The sequence below is a fragment of the Peromyscus eremicus genome, chromosome 7, assembly GCF_949786415.1.
Source record: "Peromyscus eremicus chromosome 7, PerEre_H2_v1, whole genome shotgun sequence".
NCBI classification, from domain to species: Eukaryota; Metazoa; Chordata; class Mammalia; order Rodentia; family Cricetidae; genus Peromyscus; species Peromyscus eremicus.
Genome location: NC_081422.1, coordinates 66,904,315 through 66,919,087, shown reverse-complemented (window position 1 = coordinate 66,919,087; position 14,773 = coordinate 66,904,315). Strand labels below are relative to the sequence as shown.

The 14,773-nt window shown below is 42.2% G+C and overlaps 1 protein-coding gene across 1 annotated transcript in view; it reads left to right on the top strand.

The window, feature by feature from the left end:
* The window catches only part of Tex9 (testis expressed 9), a 35,598-nt gene extending 20,825 nt beyond the window's left edge, over positions 1–14,773 (top strand). The window contains exons 9-11 of the mRNA XM_059268220.1: positions 1,507–1,641; positions 13,872–14,006; positions 14,650–14,773. Coding sequence (XP_059124203.1) covers positions 1,507–1,641; positions 13,872–14,006; positions 14,650–14,727 — 348 coding nt within the window. The 3' untranslated portion in view covers positions 14,728–14,773. The remainder of the gene's footprint in view (positions 1–1,506; positions 1,642–13,871; positions 14,007–14,649) is intronic.

The following is a 14,773-nucleotide window of genomic DNA, read 5'->3' as shown; positions in this document are numbered from 1 at the left end:
TTTTAATTTTTAATTGTTTATGTGTATGCAAATGCCTGCTTACCTGTATGTGCACCATGTGCATGTGGTGTCCAAGGTCAGAGAAGGGCATCAGATTCTTGGAACTAGAGTTACAGGTAGTTGTGAGTCCCAACACAGGTGTTGGGAACCAAACTTGGTTCCTCTGCAAGAGCAGCAGACGCTGTGACCACTGATCCATCTCTCCAGCCTTTATAAAGGTAGTTTTGGTGCCTTTCACATGCAGCTACAATGCTGGGACATTGAAACGAAAACAGTGGATAACTTTAAAAGTTTACGTTTCAGTGGGAGAAACAAGCAAGTCAATGGTTTCAGTACCCGCAGCAAACGGTGTGCTAGCCTGTATCAGGATGCTCTAGAAGCCCTGAAGAAAAAGATACCAAATCCAGCCCATGTCAGGTGAGGACTAGGACAATACCAGGAAGGCAGAGTCTGGGCACCATGAGTAGGTGCTAATTAGGTAACTGGGGACTGGAGGCAGAAGACCCCATGTCCAGGGAGAGATACCAGCAATGTTGGTGAAGCCCCTGGTAGAGCACGTGTGACAGAGGAGGGGGCTGGTTACCACAGAGACAGTTTATGAGATGGATTATTGTTTCTTCAAATGTTAACTGTCCACTTTCAGCAGCAGAATATTGTAGAATATTTGCACAAATACAAGGCCCCCATATTTTGCAAGATTTATTTCTGCTCAGGTTGGCTAATTCCCAGTGGGGCTAATGTAGAGCCCTCTGTCTATCCTTGTTTCTTCATCAGTTCTCCACAGGAGCAGGATTCATGGGCAGGTGATGTCTTACAGGGGCTTTTGGGAGGTTTCCAGAAGACCTTGAGTGAGCTGGACTTGGAGGCATATGCCTATGAACTCAGCACTCAGGAGGGAAACACGGTAGGGTTGAGAGTGTCAGCCCAGCCTGGGCTACACATACAGCAAGGTCCTGTCTCCACAACAGCTCAGTTTTAAAATATTTGCTCCTAAAATAAATATGGAGAATAATTACACAGTGTTTTGAATCAACACAAGGCAGAAAATACTAAACAAAAGAGCAACATTCATTGTGGCTAGAGAGATGGCTCAGTGGTTAAGAACACTGGCTGCTCTTCCAGAGGACCCAGGTTCAATTCCCAGCACCCACATAGTAGCTCACAACCACCTGTAGCTCCAGCTCCAGGGGATCTGATGGCCTCTTCTGGGCTCTGAAGGCACCAACCACACAAGTGGTGCAGAGACATAATACATGCAGACCCCCCCCCCAAAAAAAAAACAAAACAAAACTAAAGGATAAAAATAAGAAATTTCAAAAGCATTCACAACTACATTTTTAGGTGTCTTTTTCTAGTACCAGTTTTGGGTGAGAATCCTGGAGAACTGTGTCTTTTGATGCTTGGCCTGCAGCCCCGTGTGAGTCACAGAAAGAAGCATGGAAATGGAAAAAGTGTGGACTATAAGAGGGAGCTGATTTCAGGACTCCATGTGTTTTACCTACACAGGAATTAGAAAACAAAAGAAGATTACAGAAGCAGGCTGCCACAAGTCAAAGTGCCACAGAAGTCCGCCTGAACCGAGCTCTAGAGGAAGCAGAAAAGTATAAAGTGGAGCTGAGTAAACTGAGGCAGAGTAACAAGGTATGCAAACCTCTGTCCCGCCTGGTCCTGCAGCCCTTCAGTCTCAAATAATCACACAGAGACTTATATTAATTATAAACTGTTTGGCCTATTGCTCAGGTTTATAACTAACTAGCTCTTACACTTAAATTAACCCAGAATTCTTATCTATGTTTAGCCATGGGGCTTGGTACCTTTTCTCAGTCCAACGTTCTCATCTTACCTCCTCTGCATCTAGCTGGTGACTCCAGCTCTGCCTTTCCTCTTCCCACCTTCTCCTAGTCTGGTCAACCCGCCTACACTTCCTGCCTGGCTACTGGCCAATCAGCGTTTTATTAAACCAATAGGAGTAACAAATCTTTACAGAGTACAAGAGCATTATCCCACACAAACCTGAATAACTGCAGTGTGCTCACCCCTGGGAATCCCCTCCCCTGCAAGCATTGGAAACCACGTTTATTGACTCCTTGTGGGGTGGGTGGGGCACACATGCCATGGTGCTCCTGTGGAGGTCAAAGGTCAGCATCATGGAGCTGGTTGTCTCTTTCCACCTTTATGTGCAGTGGAGATCTAACTCAGGTGGGAAGCTCACCTGTTGTCTTTACTCACTGAGCCATCTCACCAGCCCGGAAGACACCTACTGCCTCTTTTGAAATTAAAATTTCTCATGTGCTGAGTGGTAGTGGCTCATACCTCTAACCCCAGCACTCAGGAGGCAAAGGCTGGTGGATCCCTGAGTTCAAGGCCAGCCTGGTCTACAGAGTGAGTTCCAGGACAGCCAGGGCTACACAGAGAAACCCTGTCTCAAAAAACCAAAAAATTTTTTTTCTTGTGTCATGATGAATGCTCTCTTTTCAGAATAAAAATTTTAATAATATGTACATTTTCCACTAATTAGGATTTTGTTTTCACTGTTATAACTGGGTGACTGGAGTATTCACTCATTTCTTCACATAATCTTTAGAGGGGCCTTTGTTATATGTCAGATTCTTCCTGAACCCTGTGGATAGTGATGAAAAATAAGCATCTTTTGTATGTCCCCTGCTACCTTCTTCTCTGAACCTCAGGCTTCTGCTATGCGTAGGGAGGGGTTGTATGACAGGGCCACAGTTCTGAGCCTCGAGCACTGGGAGGCTTTGTTAAGTACAGACCACTGGGCCCTACTAGCCTTAGAGCTAGTCTCCTCAGTAGTCAAGGTGAGGCCTGAAAATCAGTCTCACTGTTGGTGGTAACACCTGTTACAGATGTGTAGTGACCACTCCCATACCTCCGGTGTCAGCACAGTGTTCAGTTGATGCCTTGAGTATCTGTGGAGTGAATGGAGGTGAATATTGTGAGAACCTTTCATATGTTCTATAAAATTATTCTGCATCAGCCTGATGGGAAGGCTTCCTTATGACAAATTTAGTATCTTAACAATGACTTTGGAACCACCTGATTTCATAAGTGATGGTACATTCGGAATTTTCTCCGTAACACTGGTGGAAACAGAGACCTTGACTAGTCCTCTGAAACAATTAGCAGAAGCCAACACGTGACACCTTAACTACAGCATTTTAATGATTCCATCTGAGGCACCTTATGCTGCATGGCCAGCTGTCCCATGTTTAAAGGCCACCAACGATGACCTAACTGAAATAAGTCATCTTCACACACCAACACTCAGCATGTTGTTAAGACTCAAGAAAGTAAAGGAAGAGTAACTGTGTATCGGGATTTGCTGTTCTGGTTGTTGATCTGAGGTCTGGTTTGCCACACACATTAGAAAAATAGAAAGGAAAACTATTTTCTTGGCAACACGTGGCATTCATTCTATCCAGCAGTATTGAAAATTCAAGTAGTAAAGGGTTGGTAGCCAGTGGTGGTGGTGCATGCCTTTGATCCCAGCACTTGGGAGGCAGAGCCAGGGGGATCTCTGAGTTCGAGGTCAGCCTGGTCTACAGAGCGAGATCCAGGACAGCCAGGGCTACACAGAGAAACCCTGTCTCGAAAAACAAACAAAGAAACAAAGTCTGCACAGAGCAGATGAGTAAGAGGGAGAGAAGCAAGGGTGTGTTGGAGAGGCCACTGCTGGTGAGTGTCAATAAGGTGCAGCTCTGTGAGAACTGAGCATGTGTGCTAAGTGAATAGCAGATCACCTTAGAAATGTTTCTGCAGGGTGGTGAGGAGGCTGAGTTCTGTATGGGATTAAAAAGGAGTAAGATGAGGAAATGGAGTGAATGTATGTGAAGTGTAGACTCGGAGGGAAACACAGAGTTGACTGAACTTTTAAATGAGGTCATTTAAATATGATAAAGTAAAGATTGTATGTGTATAGCTTGAGTCTTGGCTCTTAGACATTCCCATGACCACAGCTCAGTTCCCATCTAGAATATTCTCACTGCTCAGAGAGATCCTTGTGTCCTGTCTAGGCCCTTCCCAGAGGTGCAGCTGCACCGACTTCCTTTCCTGAGTTCAACACAGGTGGACTCCCAGGGTGGACGCTTGGTACTGGATCCTTGCACTGTGCAGGGAGTCAGGACTGACCTGTGCTGGGTTTTTCCCTCCACGCCTCTTATCAGTGAGTTATCTATCAGTCACCTTTGTCGAAGAATCAGCTTTTGATTTTACTTCAGTCTGTTTTCTGTTTCCCTGACAACTCCCTTTCACTTGGGATTTCTTGTTTGGGTTTTAATTTGCTCTTTTGTCTCTGGCTGAAGTTGAACCTTAGATCACTGATTTTGAACTTTGTTTTCTGAAGCCTTTAAAGCTACACCTGTCCTTAAAGTGATACTCTCCATATGTCCTACAATTTTTGGCCTATTTTTTTGTTTGGTTTGTTTTTCAAGACAGGGTTTCTCTATGTAACAGCCCTAGCTGCCTGGAACTCTCTTTGTAGATCAGGCTGGCCTCAAACTCACAAGAGATCCACCAGCCTCTGCCTCCTGAGTTCTAGGACTAAAGGTGTGTGCTACCACACACAGCAATTTTTGGCCTGTTTTAAATATATATGTATATATATATATTTATATATATAAATACACACAGACACACACACACACTATGAAGACATAACCAGTATATGATGTAATAAGCCTGTACATGCCTGGTGTAAAATGTGGTTGAGTTCTGACAATTACAGCTTGGGATTGAGGCTTGAGTTACCATGTTCAGGTGATATGTTCTTTCTTAGTAGCACACAAAACGATGCTTCACTATGTATTTTCACATGTATCATACATAGTTTACTTAGTCACCTTCCTACTGCCCTCCCTCTTCCTCCTCTTCTTCCCCTTTGTTTTAATGTCATGTAGATTTATGTGTCAATCTGGACTGCATGAGAGGAAACAAGCATTCCTATCTGAATCTGGCTTGGTTCACTTACTGCGATGACCTCCAGTTGCGTCCATTTTCCTACAAATGACATGGTCCCATTCTTCTATACTGTACTCCACATTTCCTTTATCCACACATCTGTTAATGGGTCTCTCTGGAGGTTCTGGAACCTGGCGATCGTGAACCATTCTGCATTAACATGGATGTGCAAGGATCTCTGTGGCATGCTGACTTAAGATATCCCCAGGGTGGTACATCTGGGTTACATGGTAATTCTATTTTCATTTTTTAGAAACCCTCCTATTGACTTCCGAGTTTACATTCCCACCAGCTAGTGAGGAAGGAAGGCCTCTCTCCCCACACCCTTCTCAGCGCTATCTTGATGGTGGCCATTCTGACTGCTGACACGGATCTCAGTAGAGTTTTCAGTTGCATTTCCCAGGCTGACTGACTTTTTCTTATATATGTTGCATTTGTATTGGTTCTTTTGAGATTTGTCTATTCAGTTAATTTGACCAATTTATTAATTATATGATTTTAGGTTTTGGTCTTTAAGCTTTTGAGTTCTTTATGGATTCTAGATATGAATCCCTTTTCAGACATCAGATGGCTAGATGTGAGAAAAATTAAAGTTACTTACTTTATGTATGTTCCCCTGAATACACACACATACACCCCATGTGTGTACAGATTCCCATGGAGACCAGGAGACCAGAAAGGGGTTTCAGATCCCATGGGTCTGGAGTTATAGGTGATTGTGGGCTGACATATGGGAGCTGGGAACTGAACCCAGGTCCTCTGCAAGAGTAGCAAGAGTTCTTAACCTCTGAGCAATCTCTCCAACTCCATTTCCTGTAGTTATAAAAAGTATTTCTTTAAGTGATATGCAATCTTCTCTTTTTAGTTCCTTCAGTCTCTGTGTTGGGTTCAGTTTCTTTTTTTAAATTCTTTTCTTTTGCTAGTTTTTATATGGACATGGAAACTGCTGCATTGAAATTTCAAGAACTTCACCTGAGAATTTTACAGTATGTATTCTGTTGGTTAATTCCCACAAATTTTGATTTTGATTATTTTTAAACTTTTCATCATTCTATTTAAAACACCAGTTTTCCTTCTGTTTTCTCCTTGGACCCATACATTAGTTAGAAGTTTGACACTCTGTTTCCACACATTAGGGTACCCCCCAGATACCTTTCTTTTTTTTTTTTTTTTTTTGGTTTTTCGAGACAGGGTTTCTCTGTGTAGCTTTGCGCCTTTTCCCTGGAACTCACTTGGTAGCCCAGGCTGGCCTCGAACTCACAGAGATCCTCCTGCCTCTGCCTCCCAAGTGCTGGGATTAAAGGCGTGCGCCACCACCGCCCGGCCCAGATACCTTTCTTAAGGGTTTCAAGTTAATCCCATCATGGCTACGGCATACATGATATGTTTGGATCTTTTTAGCTTTGTGCAGGCTTGTTTTATGATCCCGATACGGCTTAAGATGGTAAATGTTCCAGCACCTTCTGCCTTTGTTGATGGAGAAGTCCTCAGTTGTCAGCCATGTCAAGTCACTTGACAGTTGCTCATGTGTTTGGCACTTCACATATTTTCTGTGTATTTCTATCAACGAATAAAGGAGTGTAAATGAAGCTGGATCTGTCTCTGTTTCCTCTGCAGCTTTATCCACATCTGCATCCTGTTTGTCAATGCTCTTACTAGACAGAACATTCAGCAGTGTTGTGTCTTCTTGATGAATTGGCCACTTGGAAAATGGCTGTGTTATTCCTGGTTGTAGCCTGCGCCCTGATATAACCTTGGTATTAAAGAAGCTTGAGCTCTGCTCAGTTACTGTTACCACTGCGTGTTTTCTGTTCTTGTCCTTCTTTACTGCGTTACGTCTTATAGACGATGTAGCCGAGCTTGGCTTTTTACAATCCAGCCTAGCAGTCTCTTTTTAATTGAGAGTGTTTATATGACATTTAATATCATTTCTAGGACAGCTTGTCTGTTATCAACAACTGTGTTCCTTTCACTGGCTCGTTTTCACTTCTTTGTGTGCATTCAGTATTTATTGCACATCTTTAACTATATTCAGGTAACACAGAAGTTCAGAGATAACCTACAAACCATAAGCAGTTATCTTATGCTCTTTACAACTGCATTAATTTTTATGGTAAAGCACATGTAAAATTTACCTTCTTTTCTTTTTCTTTTTTTTTTTTTTTTTTTTCTGAGACAGGGTTTCTCTGTGTAGTTTTGGTGCCTGTCCTGGATCTCGCTCTGTAGGCCAGGCTGGCCTCGAACTCACAGAGATCCGCCTGCCTCTGTCTCCTGAGTGCTGTGCCACTGCTGCCCAGCAAAATTTGCCTTCTTAAACATTTTTAAGTATAAAATGATTATTATGGTTTTGGAATCAGTCTTCACACTTTTCATCATGGAGAAAGGAAACTTAGTAGCCCCACATTCCTGGCCCTGGCAGCACCATTCTATTTCTGACTCTGTTAATCTGACTTATGTAGGTCTCTTACTTTACTCCTATGGGTAGAATCACATATTTATCTTTTTGATTGGCTTATTTAGTTCAATATAATGTTCTCAGGGTTGTTCCATCTTTTCAAATTTGATTCCTGGGAAGGCTCAATGACAACCCATCGTATTTCCATGCCACTGTGTGCTTGTTCATCTCCTGGAGGATGCTTGGATTTTGTACTGTTGGCTACCCTCAGGAGTGCCCCTGGGGATGGAGAAGCCCAGCTCTGAATGAGGTCTTGCTTTTGTTTGGAGTATGTATTCTGAAGTGGAAATGCAGGATCAGAGGTGATGCTCTTCAGTTTGGTTTCCATGGCAGCTGTATCACTTTACATATCCACTTGCAATGTGGAAAGGACCAAGTGTTCCCATATCATCAACATTTGTTGTTTTGATTTTTATTGATACCAGTCATCCTAATGGTTTGATTGTTTTGTTGAGGTTTTAATTTGCACATTTCTAATTGTAAGTAATGTGTTCAGCATCTTGTATTTAGTAACCATTTGTCTGTCCTCTTCTTTAGAGAAATGTCCAGTCAAGTCCCTTGTTAAATTTTACATTGTATTGTGTATTCTGGACGTTAAGCCTTGTGCAGATGTATGGCTTGCAAATACTCTCCCACTCAGCAGACTGCCTTTTCACCATTTTGTGTCCTCTGTTTGATACAGTTGCCTGTGCTTCTGGGCCGTCCAGTAAATCTTTGCTAAATCCAGTGTCATGAAGTTTTTTAGTTTCAGCCCTTTTACTTAAGTCCATTTATATGCGTGCGCGCACGCACACACACACACACACACACACACATATACACGTGCATCTGGAGCACTTGCTGTCTTTGCAGAGGACCCAGATTCTGTTTCCAGCACCCACACGGCAGCTTACAGCCGGCTGTAACTCCAGTTCAGGGGATCTGACACCTTCTTCTGTATAAGGTACACAGACTACCTACATGCAGGCAAAACATTCATACACATAAATAAAACTTGAAAAAAAGGAAAATAAATACAAGTAAATATCATGGACCTCAGAAAGAAACCCTCACATACATGATCAAATGGTTTTTTTCTTACACAGGTGTTAAAAAATCAGGAAAGGACACTCTCTTGAAAAATGGTGCTAGGAAACTGTGCAACCTACCCCCGTGCGAGAGAGAGAGAGAGAGAGAGAGAGAGAGAGAGAGAGAGAGAGAGAGAGAGAGAGAGAGAGTGTATGCGCGCACCAGTGATACACTGTTCTGATTATTCTAGAATATTACGATTTGATGTCAGGAAGCATTATTTTTTTATTTTTTTTTTTAAAGATTTATTTATTATGTATACAGTATTCTGCCTGCATGTATGCCTGCAGGCCAGAAGAGGGCACCAGATCTCATTACAGATGGTTGTGAGCCACCATGTGGTTGCTGGGAATTGAACTCATGACCTCTGGAAGAACAGCCAGTGCTCTTAACCTCTGAGCCATCTCTCCAGCCCCCTGGAAGCATTATTTTTTCATGTACTCATTTACTCATTCGTTGTGATGCTGTCACAGTGGAATCGTTTTCTTAGTTCTGTTTCTGAGGTGCTCCCTGTTCGTCCGTAGAAGACTCTTATCTGTTGCTTTTGCAGGTTGCAGCTTTGCTGAATCCGGTTCTTGGTTATCCTGATTTTCTTAGAAATCCTTAGGGATTCCCACGTCTGAGATCTTTTCTTCCTCTCCAGTGTGGGTGTCAATGTTCTGTCCCAGTTGCTTGGGCTACAGGGTCCAGTGCTGTGTGCTACCGAAGTGACAAAAGCTAGTGCCTTTATCTTGATCCTGACCACGGGGAAAGCTTTCAGTCACTCAGTTTGTGAGCTGGTGACTTTTCATGTATGGCCTTTAGTATCTGGGGGAAGTTTTCTTCTATCTGATACTTTATTTTTCTCACAAAAAAATATTGACTCGTCAAATACTTTTTCAGTATCATCAGAGATAATCATGCGGTGTTTCTCCTTTATTCTGTGAATGTGGAATATTAGCATATGAACATTGAATTTTGTGTACTGAACCATCCTTCTGTTCTGCAATAGATTTCATTCACTTGGTCATCATCTATAATCCTCTTAATGTGTTATTAACTTTGTTTTGCATAAGATTTCATCAGTGAACAGATCTGAGGTTTTCATGTGATGCCTTAAGTCTGGCTTTGGTTTTCCTGAGAAAGGCTTTAGATGTTGCTTTAGATAGAGCTCGGTTTTGTTCTTCAGTGGCTTGAGTATCATTAGAAGCTGGGTCCCAGTCTTGGTGGTGTTAGGAGGTGGTATGGAACATTTAAGAGGTGTGACCTGGGAGGTCCTTAGGGTATTTGGGGCTGTGCCCTCGGAAGGGACTGAGAGACCATCGTGTCTATCTGGTTCTCTCTCAACACATTCCTGCCTCTGTTGTGCTGTGTGCTATGAGGCCCTCACCAGAGCTAGGCTGTTGCTGGCTCCATGCCCTTGAATCTGTATAACTGTGAGTTAATAAACCACTTTTGGGGGCTGGAGAGATGACCCAGCAGTTTAGAATACTGGTTGCTCTAGGTTTGTTTTCCAACACCCATGTGATGGCTCACAACTCTTCACAGCTCCAGTTCCAGGCAATAGGACATACTCTTCTGGCCTCCACATGTACTAGGCACACATGTGGTGCAGATACACAGGCATTTGAATATTTTTATTCAAAAAATAAAAGTTAAAAAATTTATGAGATTATTACATTATTTCTCCCTTCCCTTTCCTCCCTCCAAGTCCTCCTATGTACCCCTTCTTGCTCTTTCAAATTCACGGCCTCTTTTTTAAATTGTTGTTACATACATATATGCTTATACATATATATTCCTAAACCTTCTCAGTCTGTATAATGTTACTTGTAGGTATGTTTTCAGGACCAGACTGGCTATTTGGTATTGTGTAACTAATTGATATAAAAATATTTTAAACTAAAAATGAAACAGCTTTTCTCTACAGAGTTACCCAGCCTTAAGAATTTTGTTGAAACAAGCCGGGCGGTGGTGGCGCACGCCTTTAATCCCAGCACTCGGGAGGCAGAGCCAGGCGGATCTCTGTGAGTTCGAGGCCAGCCTGGGCTACCAAGTGAGTTCCAGGAAAAGGCGCAAAGCTACACAGAGAAACCCTGTCTCAAAAAACCAAAAAAAAAAACCAAAAAAACAAAAAAAATTTTGTTGTAACAAAACACTAATGGAAAAATAGTCTGTCTTTTTCAGTTCTGGGTGTTTGTGAGTGAATGGTGTCAGTTACTTAAGGATGTGATAGAACTCATCAATGAAGCCATCTGCTTCTCTACTTTCCTTTGTTGGGAGTTTGATTGGTGATCCAAACTCCTAACTCTCTGAAATTTGTATTTATTGAATTTTGGTGAATTGTGATTATAGGGATTAATTTCATCTAGGTCATACAGTGTTCTACTCACACAGTCCTTTTTATTCCTGTAAAGTCGGCTGCAGTGGCCACTCTGTGATTTCTGGTTCTCTCACTTTAATTTGCCCTCTTTTTTTGACGGTGTACCTGAAGGTTTGTTGATAGGCACAAGGAGCAAACTGTTTGTAATCTGTTTCTCTGGTCTATTAATTCGCTTATGTATGCTCTCATGTTTATCATGTCCATTTCTGCCAGCTTCTGTTTCTTTCTTTCCCTACTATGAAGAGTTAGGTTGATTTGAGATCATTCTTCAATGTGTCATGGCTGTGACCATCCCACATAGGAATGTCATACTCTCTCCTGTATATGTTGGTGCTTGAATAGATTTTCTAATAATCTTTGAAAATTGGGTAGTTTGAATTTATTATATTTTGGTTTTATTTTTAATTATGTATTTTGTATGTGTGTGCTCTGTCCGCCTATACACTTGCAGGCCAGAAGAGGGCACCAGATCCCATTACAGATGGTTGTGAGCCACCATGTGGGTGCCGGGAATTGAACTCAGTTCCTCGGGGGAGGGAGGGGAGAGCAGCCAGTGCTCCTAACTGCTGAGCTGTCTCTCCAGCCCCTATATTTTGGTTCTTGAATGTCCCTGAAAGTTTATGATGAAGGCTTGCCTGGTCCTGTGTCCACACTACTGGGAGGTGGTAAAACCTTTAGGAGATGGTCCCTGGTGGAAGGGCGTCGGTCACCGGGTGTGCTTTTGAAGGGAATATTGGGAACTGAGCCCTTTCCTCTCTTTGATTTCCAGCTTCTTTAAAGTCCACTGCTGTCTTCTGCTGTGTGCTTTCGCCTTGCATACGTACTCCACAGGCCCAGGGCAGCTGGGCCCAGGGGATGTGGACTGAAACTGCTGACCCTGAGGAATGCGAGCCTCCCTCAGGTTGTTCTGGCATTTTGTTCCAGTGCCGGGAAGCGACTCAGTGTGTGCTTAGTTTATACATGTTTCCTGTCTACCTTCAGTCCACTCTTACAGAAGACACTGTATGGTTTCAGTCTTCTTGAACTTGGTAAGATTTATGGTCTACTGGGACTGGAGACATGGCTCAGACCTCTTCCAGAGGTCCTGAGTTCAATTCCTAGCAACCACATGGTAGCTCACAACCATCTGTAATGAGATTTGGTGCCCTCCACGCCAGAACACTGTATACATAATAAATAAATCTTAAAAAAAAAAAAAAAGATTTATGGTCTACCATGATTTGTTCTGGAAAATGACCTGGTTGCATTTGAGAAAACTATTCCGTTATTAATAGGAGGAGTAGCTTGGTTCCAGTTCATTTGCAGCGCATTTCCTTACTGATCGGTCTAGTGACTATGCATGACCTAAAGAAAGATGGTGAAGCGTCTACTTTTGCTGTGGTGACCTCTCCCTGTGGGTCTCCCTGTTGGTGTTTGCATCTCAGGTTTAGGCATGCTGATAACTGATGCACATGCGACATCTGTCACAGCTTAGAGAATGGACCCTTCTGCCTCTTCATAATTCTGACTGGGGAGGGCTCTACAAACACCAGACAAAAACAGGCTGATTTGGGCCACTGTTTCTGTGGATGATCTTCTTCCATCCACCGTACGTGTCTGTAGAGCTAAAATTAGTTACCTACGGGCAGAATATAGTTGGATCATGTTCTATTTTAATCCATCTTTTCCAACTCGCACATTTTCAGTCGCTTAGCCCCTATAGTTAATTACTGATAAGGACAGGCTTCTCACTGACATTTTGCTGTTTTCGGTATGTCTTGTTTTTGTCTCACGTCCTTTAACTAGTTTTCCTTCGTCTCTCATTTATGTTCTATGGCTATTTTATCACTGGTATGCTTTATGATCTAGCCATAAAGTTAAAGGAATCCACTTGAAGCGGTAAATTAACCTCATCATTTGCAAACTACACCCTTTACATCTGTCTCTTATGCTGATGCTCAGATCTACAGCACTCACTCATCTGGGGTACTGGGGATTGTACCCATGGAGTTGCTACTTGGTGGAGTGTGGCTTTTGATTGATGGGTAACAACACTCTTGCTGCCTCCTTGGTTTCTAGAGTTCACCAAGTGACTCTGTCTATGCTATTTGAGTGCTAGAAGGTGGGCCTGGAGCTTCCTCAGTGGCCATATTGATAACATCACTCTTAGACTTTTTCTTTAGGAAGAGGGATCTCTCTAAAGCTACTTACATTCACCATTCTGTTTTTTAGTGTCCCTTGTTTTCTCCTTTTTAAAAAACATGTGTGTAGAATCCTAGCCCTCTGGCATCTTACTCCTTTTGTGAAAGCTTTTCTTCAGTACTGCAGGTACAGATCTTCCTGGACCTGGTAACTTCTACTGACCTATCTCTACTGAGATTATAGGTGTGCTGCCCTTGCCATTGCGGGGGATAAGTTCTCTGCTCAGCTCTTTAGAATAAGTCTTTCACAGGCTCCTGGAACTCTCACCCTGGACATATTTGTCTGCTGGTGGTTTAAGGAAAGTGTGTGTGCAGATTTTGAGGCTCACTCTTGGATTTCGCATCTGGAAGTCTGCAGTATCTTGTTGGTTCTGATCTCCGTCTTCAGCCCCTTAGGACTCCACTGTACACCATACACTGGAAAGTCCTGTCAGAAAGCTGGTTTAATATGTAGCTCTTACCTCAAAGGATCAGATCATATGCAGATTCTGCTACTAAAAATCCTTATGTATTTTAAGTTCTGTCAAGTTTATATTTCTTAGAATTCAAAGTTATTTTTAAAATACATTTTGAAAAATCTTTTTTTTAAAAGATTTATTTATTCATGTATTTTATGTATACACCAGAAGAAGGAATCTGATCTCATTTACAGATGGTTGTGAGCCACCATATGGTTGCTGGGAATTGAACTCAGGACCTCTGGAAGAACAGTGAAGTGCTCTTAACCACTGAGCCATCTCTCTAGCTTGAAAAATCTTTTAATAAGGGAGCTGTGATTAAGTTATTTAGTAAAGAACAATCTTATATTTCAACTATTTTTTTTCTTTTGTAGGATATTGCAAATGAAGACCACCAAAAAATTGAAGTGTTAAAATCAGAAAACAAGAAGCTAGAAAGACAAAAAGGAGAATTAATGATAGGGTTCAAGAAACAATTGAAGTTAATTGACATTTTGAAAAGGCAGAAGGTGAGTCTAACAACAGAAGCTGATCTTCTAGAGGTCCAGCAACCACATGGCGGCTTACAACCGTCTATAATGAGATCTGGTGCCCTCTTCTGGCATGCAGGCAGAACACTGTATACATAATAAATAAATAAACCTTTTTTAAAAAAAAAAAAAAAAGTTCAGGTATGGACTTGCTGAACTAAACAGTTTGGAAGGACATTCTGAGGCAAAGCCAGACTGTAACACTGACTTTACTTCCTTTTTCTTTAATTGTTGTAACTTTTTTTAAAAAAAAAAAAGATCAGATAAAATAATAATTGAATTATTCTTTCAACAGTAGTTTGGTCTTGAGTGTAATGCCCATTTAAAATGTTACACTTGCGCTGGGTATGGTGGAGCACGCCTGTAATCCCAGCACTCGGGAGGCAGAGGCAGGTGGATCTCTGTGAGTTCGAGGACAGCCTGGTCTACAGAGTGAGTTCCAGGACAGCCAGAGCTGTTACACAGAGAAACTCTGTCTCGAAAAACCAAAACAAAACAAAAATATACTTGCATAATTAGAGTATGTGTTCCAATAATGGGGCTTGTTTACTGATAGCACGTTAACACAAATTTGCTGTGGTGTGGCTCTCTCTGAATCAGACAATATGAATTTTTTTAACAGATGCATATTGAAGCTGCGAAGATGCTGTCTTTCAGTGAGGAGGAGTTCATGAAAGCTCTTGAGTGGGGCAGCTCATGAGGGAGTGATTTTACTTTGATGCTTGTTTGTGACAGTTTATTCAGCA